The 19936-nt window shown below is 40.4% G+C and overlaps 1 protein-coding gene across 3 annotated transcripts in view; it reads right to left on the bottom strand.

The window, feature by feature from the left end:
* The window catches only part of LOC141909360 (pre-mRNA-splicing factor ATP-dependent RNA helicase DHX16-like), a 415810-nt gene that overhangs the window by 381824 nt on the left and 14050 nt on the right, over positions 1-19936 (bottom strand). For 2 of the 3 annotated variants that reach the window (XM_074799799.1, XM_074799801.1), the window contains 7 exons: positions 14354-14558; positions 3464-3636; positions 3261-3384; positions 1589-1720; positions 1426-1506; positions 1143-1331; positions 847-957 (listed from right to left, as the gene is read on the bottom strand). In XM_074799799.1, the coding sequence (XP_074655900.1) occupies positions 847-957; positions 1143-1331; positions 1426-1506; positions 1589-1720; positions 3261-3384; positions 3464-3636; positions 14354-14558 (1015 nt within the window). The remainder of the gene's footprint in view (positions 1-846; positions 958-1142; positions 1332-1425; positions 1507-1588; positions 1721-3260; positions 3385-3463; positions 3637-14353; positions 14559-19936) is intronic. The other variant, XM_074799800.1, reaches the window with a different exon arrangement.

The raw sequence follows: 19936 nt of genomic DNA, 5'->3' as shown, positions 1-19936 counted from the left end.
AAGCGTATCAACCCTTACAATACCACTACTGTATGGCATAAGGTACAAATTGGCAAGCTAGCATACCCGTACCGTATGTGATACGGTATCGCTTAACCCTTCTCCTAGAAGGGCATATCTATCAGTATCAGCCGGTGCTGCCATCTGCATAAAATCCAAGATGGCAAAAGCCAGGAAAAAACAATTTGGCTGGATGAAACGGTTCAGCAGCTCGTATATGATGCTGACAGTGATGCTGGTGACTTGGAATTTGGTAGTGAACAAATTGAGAGTGACAACGAATATGACAGCAGCAGTTCAGATGATAAGACTTAGTCAGAAAATAGGCTTAGTGCTGGCAATGATTTTGATGATGAAAATGAAATCAGTGACAATTTTTTTAGACCCTGTTGATACAGTTGTCATGGCAACGGACACCAATAACAATAATGAAGAACCAGAAACTGTCCATCCTCAAGGTCACATATATCATTACTATTATTGTCTTATTTGTAAGCCCAAAGGTTATCAACACCATCGTATACAATATATCAGTGTCAAATACATAGGTAACAATTTTATGAGGCCAGGAATTATACCCCAATGAAACCCCTTACATCCGGCCTTCCGATATATCGGTGGAAAGGTTGGTAAATGAGTTGAAAAATAAATTTTTAAATTTTAGGTGTTCTATTGCTTTGAAATTTTTGCTACATAAAGTAAGGATATATGGCATACAATTTCAGTTGAAATTGAATAGATCAGTGCATTGAAGATGATGTTGGTGAATAAGGGTCTATAATGATTACAATCTCAGTAAATTCACAATTACAAATTCAACAAAGATTCTTCCAAACTGTTTGTTACCTCATTGCCCAGTTTTTTGCCCATTTCTTCTGCTACTCGAGCCGCGACTGACATCGCTGCTACACGCCTTGGTTGTGTACAACCAATTTTCATTCCGTTATCGGTATATCCCTATTAACCACAGAGAAACAACTATCATAATGATACATTCAATTATTGGGGTAGGAAAATTTCAAACATTACAACTGAGACAGCTGAAAATCTGAAGCGGAGCAGTCGCCTATTGACTAGCAACATTGTAAAATATCTTTTTCAGATGCTTATCTCGAATGAGTGCTTTGCAACTAAGGACTTACAGCGTCGATGAGATACTGAGGAATTTGGGTTGTCTTTCCAGATCCAGTTTCACCCTCTATAATCAAAACTTGATGTTCATTGACTGCCGCGATCAAATCATCTTTAAATGGGTAGACCGGTAAACTTTTCCTCGTTTCAGCTATTGACATTTTTTTTATTTCAGCTGGTGATAATTTATCCGATTCATTCTAAAGATAATGAAAGATGATCAATAGATGATAGCGATCGTTTTGTTGTAGAAATTAAATATTACTTAAAGAGTTGATGAATATAAGATCATACCTTCCCTTTTATTGTGCCAGGCATAGAAAGAGCTTGAACAAATGCGATCTCATCATCCATGACAAAATCATACTCTTTCTTCTGAAATTCACACATGATGGAAAAAATATGCAAAAACCCGAAAAGAATTATTAGAAGATGAACTTTTCTACGGTGTGGTAACCTTATTTTTTTCTTTTGCATCTCGAGCCCCAAACTTCATGACAGCTTTATTCAGATGTTCATCCTCCCATTTCTTCTGCTCATAATTTGGTCCCTTTTCACTTTCATCTTCTATGTAAAGATCCGAAGATTTCTGAAAAGTAATTTACTGTACATAACATGCAGTCATTGCAGCAAATACCTACAACGTTGGAACATAATCTTGGTGAATTTAACATCAAGCATTCAGTTCTAAGGAATCAAAAATGTGTTGAATCAATCAACTTGAAGTAAATAAGAAAAAAAAAACCTACAATTACTTTTTGATGCCTATATAATCGAAGCAATGATAACTATTGAGTATCATATTAAGCTAGGCACTGAAGAAATTGATGTGCAGAATATCACAGCTCTATGTGTATGCAAACTGATTATACATCGAAATATCATTCAAAAAGATATAGAATGTCTTCATATGATTAATTCATGTGTGATATTTAAACATCGTGCTGTTATACTATGGTAAATTTAATTAATAACTCAGTAATAAATGTGGGATTATACGCAGTAGTGGCAGGCAAACAGAGATGATGAGTGTTTTGGAATAGCGTATTTTCCAGCCAACAAGCCGATTTTGTAGCTTAAAATTTTCACCCCAAAATATCATGGTGGCTTATTGGATGTATATGTTCCGACCTTAACTCACACCCTGATCTACGTCATTCTGGTGCTTCCAAAGATGGATAAGAGTTCTCCATATTAATTTGTCATCATTTACTACAAATATACTATCTTGTCACTTAGTTTTGTAATTGTTTTGACATGTGATTAAAATACGCAGTCTTTGGTTTCACATTGTCACTAGTCTCAATTGTTGTGAGCGAATAACCCAAGAATCACTAGCCAAAATCTGCCTATGGACTACATGCGAGGAGCTGCAGAGCTAACTTATCTTCAATCAAAACTTTTGTTTCAAAAAAGAGCAAAAATTTACAATACAAAAGATACCAACAATGGGGAACACGAGGGGCTGCTACAATATGGCACCAAAGACTTCTTTATCAAGACAAACTAATCAACAATGGAGTGAAGTAAACTTTCTGATAAGGATCCTTAGCTTTTTGAGTGAAGCTTTATGAAATCCATGTATTTCATGCTAAAAAATTGCCCTCAGTAGCCAGGTGTCAATAGCAGGTGAACAATTAAAGTTCATGTTATATAGATGTCTAAAACCAAAGAGCCAATTAATTTTGACTTCAGAGTAATGTTTTAAGAAATAAATTTATCTGAATTTCTCTTCATTTTGCGTTAGCCCTATTCAGTGGTTTTATTGATGAAATAACTGTTATTAATGTGCAGATGAATGTGACGCCATACTCATCTGCATAATAGAAACATCTGGACCAGATGGCATTGTGATGATTTTCCTTTAACATTCTACTTACTGATGATTTTCCTATAACATTCTACATATTTTCCAAGGTGCCAAATAATCTAATTTTGAGTAATTTTCTTGACCTTATTGAAATTAGAAAACAATTAATTTCGCTAACAATCAAAAGAAATCTTAGTATCTCCATATAATCAGATCAAACCTATAAGCAATTTAATCCGCCTACAGTGAACATACAAATGAGGTTATAATTTGTTAACTATAATTCAAATCCATTTATAGTTGGTCATTGTTATGGTACCTCGCCATCTTTTGGCATATGATATCGACTGATCTTCTCTATTTCTCCGGCCTTTCTGTGCTCTTTCGCCAATTTCAATATCGTCTTTTTATACTGAAAATCATGTTTCTCTCTTTCAGTCAAGCTTAAATAGAAAAAATAAAATTTTAATAATCTGAAAAAGTTAAATTAATGTTTGTGAATGCAAAGAATGGCTTTCTTACTTTTCACCAGAAAACAAATATTCATCATCAACGATATCAGCTTCCAATGCATCAACTTTTTCTGCTTGACGTTTTTTCAAGTAATCACGCCGAGACTCTTTCCTCAACTGGGGTACTATCTTCTTGCGATCTTCATTTTCTAATTGTAAACGTTTAGCTGCCTCTTCATAAGCCTGAAAACATAATGAAAAACATCAAAATAATAGTGAATTACAATATTGAAAAATTAGCCGTAGAGCTAGGATAACAGGTTTTCAGCATCATTTACAGTTGCAAAATTTACATTCCAACTATAACGAAATTGAAAAAATTTTCATTTGTTGATGAATCGAACCTGATATTATAAGTCATACCAGTGCGTCAACCTTATACTTATACGTTGGGCTTTTCCTTGAGGGGGCTATCTGAAGGACACAGTTATCCCAAACAAACCAGCAACTATTGATGATTTGAAGAGACACATCTGTCAAGGGATCCGTGCAATCAACACTGTAAACTGGGCAACTTACATAGAAATTTCATCACTATACTGAATCAGGTGATAAAGTTGAAAGGTTCTCACATCGAGCATATTTTGTAAACTAACGGGACTTTTAATTAAGTGATTTAATGTGATAAAAAGTATCATTGTAGTCCATCTCTCAAGGATATTGGGTTGATTCATCTCATGCAGTTTGGAAATGAGAGCAATTAATGGGAAACCCTCTAGTTAGACAGGACTGTGGTTTTCAGTACGATATAAGCGAGTATCTAGTTTATGCAAGGGTGTTATGTGATGTTTAGAGCAGTAATTAGGGTTTCTGTTGCTTCGCAGAAACCGTATTGTAATTCTCGTGATTATTACCTTTTCCACTTTCCAGACAAATGTTTTTCATAAAATTTATCTCCTCTCAGATTCGACTACTAACAGCTTATAAACATAATATATCCCGAAAAGCCTACAAATTACCGCACATTTGATGTCCCTGTTTGATGTCCCTGTTTTCATCGCGCACGGTTTCATCGCTTAAAATTCTTGTTTACATCTGACGTCTTCAACAGCTGATACAACCGCACCCGCGTCTGTCAATCATCTTAATTGATTCATATACTAGAATGCTCACTATGAAAAACCTATGCGGTGAATCAATCCGGAATTTTTCAGTAGAATGTTAGACACTGGATACCTTTCTTTAAAGTTTTAGTTGTTGTATGTCATTAACAATCAGTTATATAATACTTAATTGAACCACCTCTGCCCGTCTAATCATTTAAAAGCTTTGCCTTCATATGGAACTATCTCCCCCTTATCACAGGTGCACTCTGCTGCCGTGATTCGTCCATTCAATGATAAAAACTTTCCCACGGTCTTACTATCAGCATTTTCTAATAATCTAGGGAAATATTTTAAGGAAGCAAAATTTCACACTCATTAATAAGATTAAAGTATTTATTCGTTTGACAAATCTTCCTCTGAACTCCCACCAACAAGGTGGCACGAAAATGACATCATCGACTCACTACCATCTTATAACCTTTCATGACTACTTCATGAAGGTAAAAATCGGGACCAAAATAATTATACGAGAGACGTGATGATACGACTAATTCGATGACCGACTTATGCGAGGTTGACTGTAGTAAACTTTAGTTGAAAGAAACAAGTTTCAATGGGTTCTTTGTGACCCCCTCACAGCAACTGTAATTTAAGGTTAATAAAGGTATACATGGGCGTCCCCATCATCTGTTCAAGAGGGGTTGCATTTCTCTTTTTAAATGGTTTAATCTACTATTATTCTTCTGCACACTGCTATTAGCGCTTTTTAAATCTGAATAGCGATTAGCGAATACTCACTCTAATGTAGCAAATAGATAGCGTTGAAAACCCTCCATATACAAAATCTTAAAGATTAACCCTTTCAGTGCTGACTAATTAATACCCTATAGTCCTGGAGATAATTTGAACATTTTTAAAAATTCCACTCTAGTGTGTTGAATAACGGGAATATTTCATTTTTCTATTGAAAAATTGTATTCCCAAGAATACTTAACTGTTCTGACATAATAGCTAAGTTGCTTTAGACGACTGGCACCCGCCATAAACGACTTTGAGAGTAAAACCATCAGCTGGCGCCAGCTACCATCTTGGTTTTAAACAGACTCGAGATAGTGGGGATGGCTGAGAGGGTATATTCAGTTTGTCAGTACAGTTAAGTATTTTTAGGGTATATTCGGTTTGTCAGTACAGTTAAGTATTTTTAGGGAATACAATTTATTCCCATCAAAAAACGTTCCCTGTACTGACATAATAGCCAGAATACCATAGTAAAGGACGGCTGGGAATCTCGAAGTGCAGGGATGAAAATGGCCCATATTGAAAAAGTCGGAAAATATTTTCAAAAAAAAGAATTTTTTTGGGAAACAAAAATCAGTAACTTTTAGCCAAAAAACTTACTTCCTTTTGGTCAAAAAGTTAATAGTTTGGGCCTGAATTAGAGCCGCTTTTTGAATGAGACGCCATATTGGTTTCTCCGACTCCACAGTTGTGCTAACAACTGCCGAAAACCGTCTTAAGGAGCACTCCTTACGACGGAGCCCTCCGATGTGACGCCCGCGATTGAGGTGATTAAAGCGATTGAGGTGATTAACACTGTTCTCAGAAAGAAAATGTTAGAAAAGGTCGGAAATCCGTCTATGGTCGGAAGATTTTCATCTCTGAAAGTGGCTGACCAACCAAGGTCTCAACGATTAATTAACGAATAAAATATAGAAAGACACTCGTCCTTCACGACAGTGCGTGACAGAGTTGGCCCCAATCTAAATGCATATACAAGCATATCCATACCGGTATATACACACCTACATACATATACACCCACATGTAGAATTGTATCGTATACCCACGCAAACCTCCAGCTACATGTGCCTGTGGCCTGACCCCAACTCAGGTGAAATCGAGCCCAATACACTGTTCGAACCTGAACGAACAAACCTGAGAACCATAGCTAGAACCGGGACTGAGAATGAAACCATAAAGGTTCCGTAATGGAAAAACTAAACCTGCAATTAGGTTCAGATCAAACCCACAGCTGTGTCTCTCAATCCCCAGGACCAGGCTAAAAGGAACTCCGAGGACTGTATAATCCAACCGTTGCTGGGTAACTCAGCCCTTGTGCTAAAAACCCCCGGAACAACCTCCGAGAGACTTACCAACTGACCCGAAATGTCCTTCAAGGAGAATATGGGCGAACCTGACCAGAATGCCGCTTGCATACTTGATCGACTTGATACTTGATTGAACACGGCCCAGGAAGAGGCTAACGATCGTACCTGGTACGAAGCCTGGTTTACGCCAGGTTCTCGTGGTTTAACATCTAGTTAATAACCAATAACCACTAACCACTGACGTAATCCACCGAGCCACTCAGCCTCCAAATCCCCTCAAGAGTGATCCCCCGCTTCTGGGAAAGACAAACTCTCACTGGACTCCCAAATTAGTTCAGTCTTCTCTAAAAACCTCTTCAGGGAGCACAGAGCACAAACTCCAATCAGGTAAGTCCTCTGCGACCCTGAACCGCGAACTCTACCTTCCAAGACCCAGCTACTGCTGGCGAGGATTACTGATCCATCGATAAAAAGGAAACCTAGGACGAAGTGTCACATCTCAATCCCCCAGACCCAAAATATATGGGCCCGACTGATTGAGCGTGAACCGCCGAGCTGCCTGCGGTCATAGCCAGAGAGAGCATACAAGTCAACCTGGACATGCCACTGCCATCCGTAGAAAAGGCGGCTCGAAGTGTATTTATGTGAAATTGCATATACATTAAAAGCAGACCGGTACCCTTAATTGTAACCACTTAACTGTTTCTGGCTAACCAGAAAATGAAAGTGGTCCGATAACTTCGCTACCATGGGATGGAGAAGATCCGCCATATCCCAGAGCGACAAAAATTCCATCTTAACTATACGGTCCCTGTTGAGTCTCTTGATGCTAGAATTCCTTCGGATAACCCTGACAGAAAAATCAGTTTATTGACCAGGTTTTAAACCACACCTGAGCTGTCCAGTATCAAGCCACGAGGACCAATTCGCAGCTGTGCACATCCTCCACCCTCTCGAACACCCAGACTATCCGGGAATAGGGGGAAAGCGTAATTAATGAGGACGTTTTCCATCCTAGAGAATGCCTCCACGGCAAAAGCCCTGCGGTCTGGAAATTGGCAGACGAACCCTGGGCACCTGGTGGCCAACAGATCCAGATTGGGCCAACCTACCAGTGATCTGACTTGATACACGACTGGCTGAGACAAGGTCCACCTATGGTGAACAGTGACGTGCGAGATCTTGTTCCTCCCTGATTCAAGAGGTAGACCCTGACTGCCGAATTGTCTGTGTGAAGACCCTTCTAATTGGGCCCCCATCCGCAACGGCTGGGGTCCCTGAATGGGTGAATCAGCGTCTGGATTGGGCTAGGGATGTGTCCCTTAGGAGATTGACATCCACCACGTGAAGCCCGCTACTAGGGCCGGGGAAGGAACTATGAGTAGACCGTCCCAACATTGACTTAAGTTACAAGTCGCACGCGCCTGATATCATTCATCGTGCATCCATGCCAAACAGGTCGCCACCGACCATCGCTGGGGCGTCCTGTGGGTGTGCGTGTATGCGAGATCATGACGCCCGTCTGACGGATTGTGCTTGGAGGCCGACAGGCTCGAGCACGTGATTGTATCTGACGGGACGACGTAGGGTTACGAACTGGAGCCCATCGCACGACTTGCTGGCCTGCCATACCTTCGACGCTGCAGAGCACGCTTGATAATCTTACGGACATCCAGGTAAATAAAAGTACTCTGAGACAGGAGACGGCATTGGGCGAGTCTCACCAACCGAGGCTGCTAGCATTCGAATGGTAGAGCACTGAATTGGTATGCCCCTCCCGCCACTTCACCCGGAGAAATTTGCGGGACCGACGGTGCACGCGGACTGGAAGTGAGTGTCCTTTAAACCTATCAGCCAGCTCGTTGGCCGGGATTCAGACCTTGAATCACTTTCTTGGGCGGGGTCATCTTGAATGTTTAAACCTTCCAGGAATTCGTTCAAAGTGAAAGATCGATCAATGTGCAATCGTAATCCCCTTCTAGGGCCTGTTCCACCACAGGAAAGATATGGTTCTCCTGCCCGATTCTTGACCTCATGTCCAGGGAATCTCGACCCCATCATGGTTTCTTTGGAAGCTGATAATGCCAGAGACAGCTCTGCTCTCCAAAACGTTGTACCAGTGGGAAGCGTAGACCTGTAGGCATGCCCCCACTGATGACTTCCACTGCTGTCCCTAATGGTGCCATAAAAAGACCCATCTTAATTGAATTAGGCAGTTTGGAATCTATAAGAAAATTATGCCTGGCCAAAGGGGCTCAATATATGCCTGAAGCCTCGACAGCAAATAGGCAGCCTGAAAGACTCTATTTCAATTTGACACAGTGACTCCCCTAAACATTGCATGGCTATATTAGTGGGTTTTGGGATATGGTAAGCCAAGCAATTGGCAAGCCCCAGCTGACATAGCTGTGTGGCTTAAACCTGCGGTGAAGTTAACATAATAAACCGGTTTAACACACGGAAAATTGGATCCTGAGGCAGGAAAAAATCTAATTGCTTCATGCCTTATAAGCTACTAATAAATCAAATAAGCTACTATTAAATCAGCCAAAAACACAGTTTAGGCTACTTGCATCAGATCCGGTAAAGAAAAAGCTGCCTGTCAATATATCACTTACAATAAGTAATCACCCTCTCTATCGTTCCAAGAGTGTAGTCAACCTCGGCGTCGTTTTTGATGATTCTTTTTCATTGGGTGAACAAGTAAAGTGTGTGTATGAACGCAAACTTCCATCTATATTGCCTTAGTAAGATACGACATCTTTTGGTTTTTGAAACCTGTAAAACTGCAGTCAATTCGCTAGTCATTTCGAGAATTGATTATGCTAATTCCCTTTTAACTGGATTAAAACTCATTACTTAATAAACTGCAGTTAGTACAAAATAACGCTGCAAGACTTATCACTAGGACGAAGCGTGGTGAACATATAACTCCGATTTTAAAACAACTCCACTGGCTTCCAGTTCATAAACGTATTGATTTTAAAATATTGTAAATGACATACAAATGTCTAAATAATATAGCACCTGAATATTTATCTGAACTTTTAACTCCATACATTCCACGCCATCAACTTCGCTCTAGCTTGGATAGGTCAATCCTCTGTAAACCAGTTCCTCGGAGGAACATTGGCTCTAAATCTTTTAGTTATGCGAGTCCTACTTTGTGGAACTCATTGCCAAAATCTATTCGTGATAGCGAGTCACTGTCAATTTTTAAAAAGAGGCTAAAAACTCACTTTTTTAATCAAACTTATGATTGAAATGTTGTTATGGCTCTGTATCGTTTTATTGTTTTATATCTTAATCATATTACTTATCCTGTTTTATGTAAAACGTTACGAGTCTGTAATGAGAATAATGCTATATAAAAATAAACATTATTATAATTATGCTCGATTCCTATGCGGCTGATGTTCCAGCCATGGAATTCCACATCGCCTGGGCATCTTGTCATTTGTACTCCGATGGAGACGACGAGAAGCCCCTCAAGCCAAACCCAAAGTTAGTGCCCGAAATATCGGTGCTCCCCTCCGTTTAGCATGATCCCAAGAGTTTTCTCTATTCTTGGAGGGTATGTTATCGAAATTGTTGCCTATCGACAATCAATACCCCTGCTCCTCATCCTCCTCTTCGGAGGCAGGGACACTCCCTGCAGGATTTGAGCCCTGAGCGAATTCAACTCCGCCTCTCAAAATTCACAAACTTGTGAATCAACCCTGCCTCGCATTGCCCCGATTGAGGGCAGTGGGGGAGAGGCTAGGGAAGGATCCCTTGGTTGAGCGCTGGGATCCTGGCCGATGATCGAGATCAAGAACATGACATGTGATCCATGCCCATGATTCTGAACCCTACCTGAGGGGCATGATACTCCCTCCAGCTCTTTGAACCTGGGAGCTCATGGAACCTCTTTTGTAACCTTTTACTCACATTTGTATTAAGTTTATATTCTGTTAAGTCTCAATCATTTAAATGATTTATAACTGAATAAATTTTGAATTGAATTGGATCCCAAACTATGTGACCATTATCAGGAACGGCCAAGTCGGGAAGGAGCCTTGCGGCCATAGTGCTTAGTTGTACCTTTGGGACCTATGGCCCTCGGAGGAAGAGGAGTCCCCTGAAGAAACGTACCCTCTAGACCACGTCTTAATAAGGGGCCGGGGCCGCAACACGACTGGGCCCGGACTGACCTCTGAGACCCTTCTGGGACCGGGATCTAAGAAGACTCTTCTTGAGTCAGATCCCGGTCCGCCTTCAATGTCCACTCATCAACCCGCAGGTGAACTGGCCTGTCGGTCAACAGGGCCCAGACTGACCTTCGTGTGGAAAACTCTGACCGCAACGTGGTATACAATAGGCCTAAAAAATCTATAAGCGCTTAGATTATTGGTTTCGATAAGCACTAATGATCATTATCATCACTTATTACTATTATTATTATTATTATGATTATTATCATTATTATTATTATAAATTGCCAGCAACAAAATACGGAAGATGGATGCCAATGGCCTACTGAAAAATTAGCTAGAATAAAGACCGACCAAAAGGAACGCTCTCACCTCGAATAGTACGATCTAGCTTCCGAATTTGTTCTTAAAATCAACGTACGCCCTCCATCTCCAGATTAAATGAATTTTCCTGTTTGGATGGAAACCGAGTAAAAATAATCGGTGGATTTAACCAGTCAAAGATGACAAATGATGCATCTTCAATGCGCCGTATAACAAAGATTGTAGGTGGCGCCAGCTGGTGGTGGGCTTACTCTGAAAGTCGTTTATGGCGCGTGCCAGTCGTCTAAAGCAACTTGGCTATCATGTCAGTACAGGGAACATTTTTTGACGGGAATACCGATATAGTGTGTCTACACTGCGGCACGGTGTATCGTTAGTTACTAGTATTTCACTATGTTTGACAGGCTCTGCCATTTTTCAAGATAAGGATAATCAATTATTACTAATAACATCAATACACTGCAGTGCGGTGTATTAGCAAAATCTATCACTGATTTATACACCACACTGCGGTGAAGATGCACTGAAAGGGTTAAAAGCGAATTTTATTCATCGAAAATTAAATTCAAAGACACAACATTAAGGACTCTCTCAAGCATGACAATTGTCAGGTGTGAAAAATGACTAAAGCTACGGATATATACACAGGAGACTTGACTTGTTCTCCCCTGTCATAAATTTGTTAGATTCTGCTGAATACCAGGTATCATTTACAAACAGAAAAAATATAGCTGCATAGCAGCGATAACGGGTTTCCGCATAACTGGTTCATATGTCATACTGGGAAGCGTACAAAGATTTCATTGAAATCATTCTCATCAGTTAATGACATAGGGCTATTTCGAAGAAGCGCAACCTAATGGTCAACACATAATCTGGATATGTGGAGCCATAAGGGCTATTACGTAGAAAATACTGTACCAAGATTAGTCAAAATGGCTTTGAAGGTACTGAAGGTATGGTGCTTTCATAGTCTACTGGTGGCACTTGCATGAAATAATCATAATCGGCATATTCAGTGCTTCATCTAGCATTAAAAAAGGGCAGGGTGCTGATTTCAAATAAGGGCATTTTTTTGCCTGATTCCATTGGAGCAAGGGCACATAATAACGCACTCACGTCTGTTTTAGGGGCAAACTGCAATGTTCCCTATTGCATAGAATCGAGGTACCCCCTACTACGATTGAGGACTAGAAACTATGTTTAAATCTGATTATGCCATGAGTGACACACTTGACCACAGTACATCCTTACACCTATGCCTGTCAATGAACAAAAGTTAATCTAGAAAGGGCTTTCAAAATGATTTGGAAAACCAGTTGCAGACAAAAAAATTGCAGAAAAAAGCAATCTCAAGTAGCAAATACAGCGAAAAAGAGCCAGCAATAGTGTATAGGCCTACATGAAATTGCATATTTTTAATCTTAGAAATATCAAATTAATTGATTTAAATTGATAGTGTTAGTGATTGGCAAGTAACTGTTGATAATTGGTAAGCAGCCAGCTTAAGAACACATTATTGCTATTAGGCTACTCAAACTAATTGTCTGTGCGAGTCTCTCTGTGAGTTCACCGAACAAAGTTTGTCACCTTGTATAAAAAAAAAAATTGTCTAATAGTCTAGATAAAAAGATCCAGAGCATCACGATGTGTTCAAAACGAAACAATACATCGAATATACACTACCAGCTTTACAACGGCAGTCGCTAGAATGATTGGTAGTGGTTTGGAAGTCAGCCAATTTCCTGGAAACTTAAACTAGGCCACGCGTCTGAGGCACGTTTTCACACGATGCACACTGACTGCAGAACATTTGAATATAACCACTGATCACATGAGCTACTATCGTTGATATCATACGAGATATTTCATAGCCGTCGCAGGAAACTTACTAACAGTCGGATGCGTCGGCTTATTTTGAAAGCCCTGACTCATTACTCGTGACTGACAAGGGCAGGATGGCGGACCTACGGCAAGTGATGAGGGCACAAGGGCGAGCATGGGACACATCTGAAGGGCACAAGGGCGGCTATTTTCGGGGGCGGGGCGGACCGCCCTTCTATTTTTGGCTAGATGAAGCACTGATATTGAGCGTATTGAACACTACACAAGCTTTGAAACCAAACTTAACCACGTAAACTCAATAAATACTCATCTCCACCCGTCAAGGGATTCAAACTCACTAAGCTAAAGCCATTCCCTAACCAATCAGCAAACATTTGTCCAAACAAGAAAGTATTTCGCAAATCGATGTATGACATCATGCGCAAAAGTGCCAGTAATGAAATCACGCATTGTGAGGCCGGGGGCTGGTGGAAGCGAGTTCGGGGGGAGGGGGGCAATACTGGGTCCCTGGCAAGCGGGGATGGGGTTTGGATAAATAGAACGTTGCAACGATATCTATCATGTTGAGAATTACCCAATTACAATAGATCTCCTGGCTGTAAGAAAGTCCCTATTAAGTGTCCGTGTTTAGTGATAAGTGTACGTACAACGAACACTATTGAAAACTATAAATAAAATCTCTATAAACCCTTTCAGTGCTGACTAATTAATACCATATAGTGCTGGAGATAATTTGAAAATTTTTGAAAATTCCACCCTAGGTGTTGCCACTTTACAAGAGAGAAACTTACTAATTACTAATTACATCAATACACCACAGTGCAGTGTACTAGCAAAATCTTTCACTGATTTATACACCGCACTGCGGTGTAGACACACTGAAAGGGTTAAGCCGATACAAATCAAACAGAAAAAAGTATGCTTCAGCTTTGATCCATGCATCTACGTCAGACTAACGCAATACCCGCTGCGCTATCGGGTCTATTCCATCGGGTCTATTCAATTCCGGACTGATGTAAGCCCGAATCCATGATTTACAGTTTAATTTGATGCTCAAGGTCATCCAGTAATTTGTAGGCTTTTTAGGATGTACTTTCATCAAGGGATTCTTTGCAACATTCTTGTCGCTGTTTAGACCCAGTTATTACGCATTAATTCATAATAAATTACTATACTCAAATTTGAAACGGTCAGACACTAAGTTATATTTCTGTCAGAATTGAAAATTACATTAATAAGCTGTTAGTAGTCGCATCTGAAAGGAGATACATTTTATGAAAAAAATTTGGCTGGAAAGTGGAAAAGTAATAATCACGAGAATAACAAGAGGGTTTCTGCGAAGTAGCAAAAACCCTAATAAGCAATTTGTTGAATTTCATCTTACCTTTTTATCAGATTTTTCTACAATATTTCGAGTCTTTTCTTTATCTCGCTCTTTAATTCTTGTAGCAAATTCATCACGTTCTTTCAAATCTTCAATGCGTTTTTTTTCTTGACGTTCATACTCATCCTCTGATTCAGAGGTTTTGTCCTCTTGTTTAATCACTTTCTGCAGTCGACCTCCTTTTTTATAGATCACAGTAGTTTCACTAAATTGAGACCAAAATAAGATATTAACCTGTGATTTCAGGGACACCATGGTGAAATGATTGACAAGCTGATAATTTCAAAATTCAATGCCTCCTGGTGAAAAAAAGCAAAACTAGTGAGCTAAGCTCACCACAATCATAGAACTTATCAGAGACTACAACTTTAGAATTGAGTTGTTTTTCAGTTAATTCTGGTAACAAAATATGTTACGTAGAACTAGCATAAGTTGGACACGTTGGGACAACGGAAAAATGTCCGACTTCACAGAAAATTCCAATTATGAGTTATTCGGAGTCTGGGGGTTTTCTAAAAAAAATTCAAGTTAACTACATATTTAAGCCCCTAAACCCTAACTACTGAGTGACATGGGTCAATACTCTATTCTATAACCGACTGCTATTGTAAAGATGTGCTTAACATGTGTCGGTGGACAGAAAAATTGATCTATCAGTATATGATAGATGCTGCCCACCAGTGACGATCTTTTTGAAAAAATGAGATTAGCCGACAGACTAAGAGATTGAACTAGGGGTCCAGGGACACCATGCTAACTTGGGAAAAGGTTTCATATGCTCAACATTCTAACAGTTTCAATATTTAATGCCCCCTGGTGACCATAGAAAGAACTCAATGACCTTGAAACTCACCACAATTCTAGAATATGCCAAGAGCTACAACCTGTCGATTGCAGTTACAAAATATGTACAGGTACCAATATAATATGGTGACTAATCGGTAATAAACTATAAAACTAAATCGTTTTTTTACAGAATCTGATATTTTATTCTTCCACCTTCTTTTTTCTCAACACGTGTTTTTTACACAGAAACCATATAGTGGCGCCCTCTAACTATATGCACCAATTAGTAATTAATTATTTCCACTAATTTCAACTAACCATTTCCCCCTCCTGGAAGGAGGAACCTTACAAATACTGAGTCGACAAATCGAATAATGGATTAAAGACAATATGAAAAGTCTCTATAATACACGTAGAACGATAACATATAATCTTGATATCGGGCGAACATAGTCCTTGGAACCGATTTTCACTCTAATGACACGAACATGACCATCGCTACCGGGATAGATTTCGGTAACTCTACCCAATGGCCATTGACCACGTGGAGTATTCTTGTCTATACGGACGACCACATTGCCCATTTTAAAATCCGTTTCGACGTTATTCCATTTACGACGCAGACGTCACTTTTTACTAATATACCACTGACGGCACGTTTCGCACTTTTATTCATGGCTTCGAACAAATGAGGCGCGCCTGGCGGATTGAGTTTCCATTGAATCCCTTTGTCCGCAAGTTTACTAGCAATTTTTTTCTGATCGAACGACGCAATTAATTCTCGCAATTCTCTTTCGGCGGCGACGAAATTGGTACGTCATTCGCGAAAAGGCCTCTAACAACGAATCTGCGTCTAAAGACCAAGTCATTTCGATATGTACCGCTCGAGTAGCGAGACAAGTAAATAAACACATATAACGTTTCGTCTGGATCCTTCCGCGATCTTGTTTGGTGTAATATGGTCCACCATAGTCCACACCGCAATGAGTAAACGCGCTTCACGAAACGGCATCCGTTCGGATTTTCAGAATAGGAGCCATAATCTGCTTTGCTCCTTTCGCACGTTTAAGCTTAAATCGACTAGGCTTGTTCTCGTATTCCTTTACAGCTTCGCGTCCATGAACGATCCAGAATCTCAAATTCAAATTCGATAAAACGTGATTAACGCCTCCATTATGTTTGAGATCACGATGATATAACGCAATGAACAAACGATTTATTTGCTTATGACGTGGGAGGATGATCAGTTCACGTGCATCGCGAGGGAAATAATCCGCATGCACTAATCGACCATTCGCACGTAAGACGCCATTTTCATCAATTTTTCGGATTCAACTTCAATATTTTACTGCTCGTCGCTACGGATTTGAACTTTTCCAAGTTGCTTATTTCCTGACTGAACACATCACGTTGTGCTTTTCGAATCCACAAATTTTCGGCAGCGTTTAACTCCGAGACAATAATAATAGTAATAATAATAATAATAATAGTCATTTATATAGCGCAGTTTTCCATAGTAATAAAGTTCAAATGCGCTCCTCCGGGTGGATTACGAGTTGAAGTAAGCACAGAACAGTTTAGTTTTAATGAACGTTTTGAACTGAGGTTGTGACATATTTAACACAGCATGTGGAGGGTCGATATAGTTATTCCAAAGTCTAGGAGCAATCCGCGAAAAAACTCTACCACCAAAATTAGAAAGGTGAAATGTTGGTTCAGAAAGTTTCTGTGGTGTGAAGATGAACGTAGTTGACGCACAGGAGCATAAAACTGAATGAGTTCACTGATGTAAACTGGTGCACATCCTGTTAATGCTTTAAATGTAATTAGAAGAATTTTGAACTCAATTCTTGCTTTGACTGGCAGCCAATGAAGGTCTTTAAGAACTGGTGTTATGTGATCATACTTCGATACGAGACAAACAAGTCGTGCTGCACAATTCTCCAGTCTCTGTGGAAGTATCCACTCCTTAATAGTAATTGAACATGATCTCTCATAGAGAGCTCACAGTTAAATATGACACCAAGATTCCGCACAGATTTAGTACTAAGAGCAACGCGAGTGCCAGCAACTGTCAGATGATCTATGGAAACTAACTTAAGCCTATGGCTGGTTCCCAACAATAAAACCTCAGTTTTAGTGGCATTGGCCTTCAGGAAGTTTGCAGTGTACCAATTGTACACAGCCGCAAGACACAATTCCACCTTTGCAAGTTGTGATGTTACAGCACCCGAATCACGAATTGATGTTATTAATTTGTACACCTGCTTATCATCAGCAAAGCCATGCCTATTGATATTGTGCGATTGTATTAACTGCCCTAAGGGCAGAACATATACGAGAAAAAGTAGAGGGCCAAGTACTGAGCCCTGCGGTACTCCAAAGTGTACATTATGAGGTTCAGAGTTAACACCATTTATCTGGACTTGAAGAATTCGGTCAGAAAGGTAGGAGCGGAACCAATCCAAGGCTGAACCACCTATACCAAGATAGTAACGCATACGATCTAACAGGACCTCATGATCTACGGTGTCGAAGGCAGCACTCAAGTGCAACTCGAGACAAGTAAATGATGCAACGGCAATTTTTGAATTGACTTTTTCAATTCGACGCATTTTTTACAATCGGTTTCAGCAACCTTCAACATGGAATGACGGTTACCACGACAACATAACGACGCTCGCACTTTTAAGATATGCGCATATCGAAGACACCAAGCAGTTACACGTTTCAACTTCACTAAATCGGAGTAACGATTCGGATCTAACCACGGTTCTGCAACAGCAATCACGCACACTATTTTATCTTTACGGATTTCCAAATCCGCAGTCGACACCGGTGATAGTTCGCATTTTGGCCATTCGGACGGTTCCGCTAATAAGAATTCCGGTCCATACAACCACGTCTTATTTGATACAATATCCTGAACGGTCATACCACGGGTAGCTAAATCAGCGGGGTTGACCTCAGTGGGCACGTGTCGCCACTGATCTGGGTTAGTCGTTTCCTGAATTTCACCAACTCGGTGCGCAACGAATGGTTTGTACTTACGACTTTCACCTCGAATCCAAAACAGTACATTTTCCCAATAAGAGCGGCGAGTAGTTCCAATCTCAGAATCGACAATGCATGGGTTGGCGATACGCGGGTTTTTCGCGGCAATCATTGTGACTTTTACTCCTTCTGCTGTCTCACAACAAGAATAACTAACGGCAGCGTAGGCTGACATTGATGCATCACCGAACGTGTGTAATGTCACCCTATTAGACAAACTAAGCCCAAGCCATCTTGGCAAGGTCACATCTTTTACATCGATGAGTTCACGAAACCAGCTTTTCCACTCGGCAGCCAACTCTTCAGGGAATGGCTGGTCCCATTCAAGTCCTAGTAACCAGGACTGCTGCAACAGCATTTTTGCGCGGACGGTAACGGGTGCTAGAATCTGTAACGGATCAAATATCGTAGCTACCTTGCTTAAAACGGCACGTTTCGTCATGGCGACATCACTGGGTGGCTCAATGTTGAAAGTAAACGTGTCGGTGTTCGCTCACCAGACAATTCCAAGAGTTTTCATGACTGGTAAGATTCCCTCTGCTAAACTTATGTCCGCAGCCCGGTCGCATTCCTGAACATCGATGAGAACATCCACGTCATTACTACAAAATTTATGAATTTTGAATCCCGTAGATTCAAATAGGTCCGATAATTAGCGGCGCAATTTAATTCTGATTTTGCTCGATGTAACGGATTCTAACGTATCGTCCATGTATATTGCATTTTCAACTGCTTCCAACGCAAGCGGAAAATCCTCTTTATGGGACTTCGCGTGATACTGAACGATGTCCTGTGCTAAGTATAGAGACGAGGTGTTACCGAAGGTTAAACGCAAAAACTCATACACCTCTGGCTCTTTCGTAATGTCCATGTTTCGCCACAAGAAACGGTGAAACGGACGTTCCTCTTCGCGAATACCAACTTGGAGAAACATCTCGCTGATGTCTCCGACAAGAGCGACCGCAAAACGACGAAAACGAATCAACACATCTATAAGTTCATTATGTAACTTCAGACCGGCATAGATCGCATCATTTAAACATTTTCTGATGTACTTTGCAGCCGCGTTGAATACGATTCGCACTTTGGAGGTAGATCTCTGTAACTTAACCACTGGAAAGTGTCGCAAATACCATTCGGAAGAAGTAATTTCAGTTGACGGCACTTTGCGGATGTACCCACGTTCAAGATTTTGAAATGATTTTTTGAGATTATGCAAGAGAGTTCATTATCCTTCCAGGGAATTCCGACTTCATAGCGACTATCTTTGAAGCATCTAGACTTCGCGACCTGATCGACCACTTTCTTTTCCTCCGGAGTGAATAATGGTTTATTGTCGTCTTTTCGGATTCCAATCGAATCTTAGTCCTAAAACTGACGTAACTGTTCGGTAAGTTGAATATCCATAGAACTGGTAAAATATGCATACGCATGTTTCGTGATTACAGTTTTATCGCTTGTTTTTCCGACAACGGTCCAACCGAGAGGTGTTCGGCGCGCAATCGGCTGATTTTCTCCTCCAACTCGTTCTTCAAGACATCTATGTAAATCTGCTGCGTCTAAACAAATCAGTAATTCGATTTTCGCATTATTTCTTACGACCGGGAATTGGATATCCTGCATGCGACGGAATTTCTGTTTCGAATCGTTCCAATTAATCGCCGGACGATATCCGGACACACGTTTAACGGTATACGCGTTGATATTCTTACTTTAACGACCGAATAAGCTTCCGATAGTGAA

Source organism: Tubulanus polymorphus, chromosome 7 (assembly GCF_964204645.1).
Source record: "Tubulanus polymorphus chromosome 7, tnTubPoly1.2, whole genome shotgun sequence".
NCBI lineage: Eukaryota > Metazoa > Nemertea > Palaeonemertea > Tubulaniformes > Tubulanidae > Tubulanus > Tubulanus polymorphus.
Note: the sequence above shows the minus strand (reverse complement) of the source record. Positions and strands in the feature narration are given on the sequence as shown.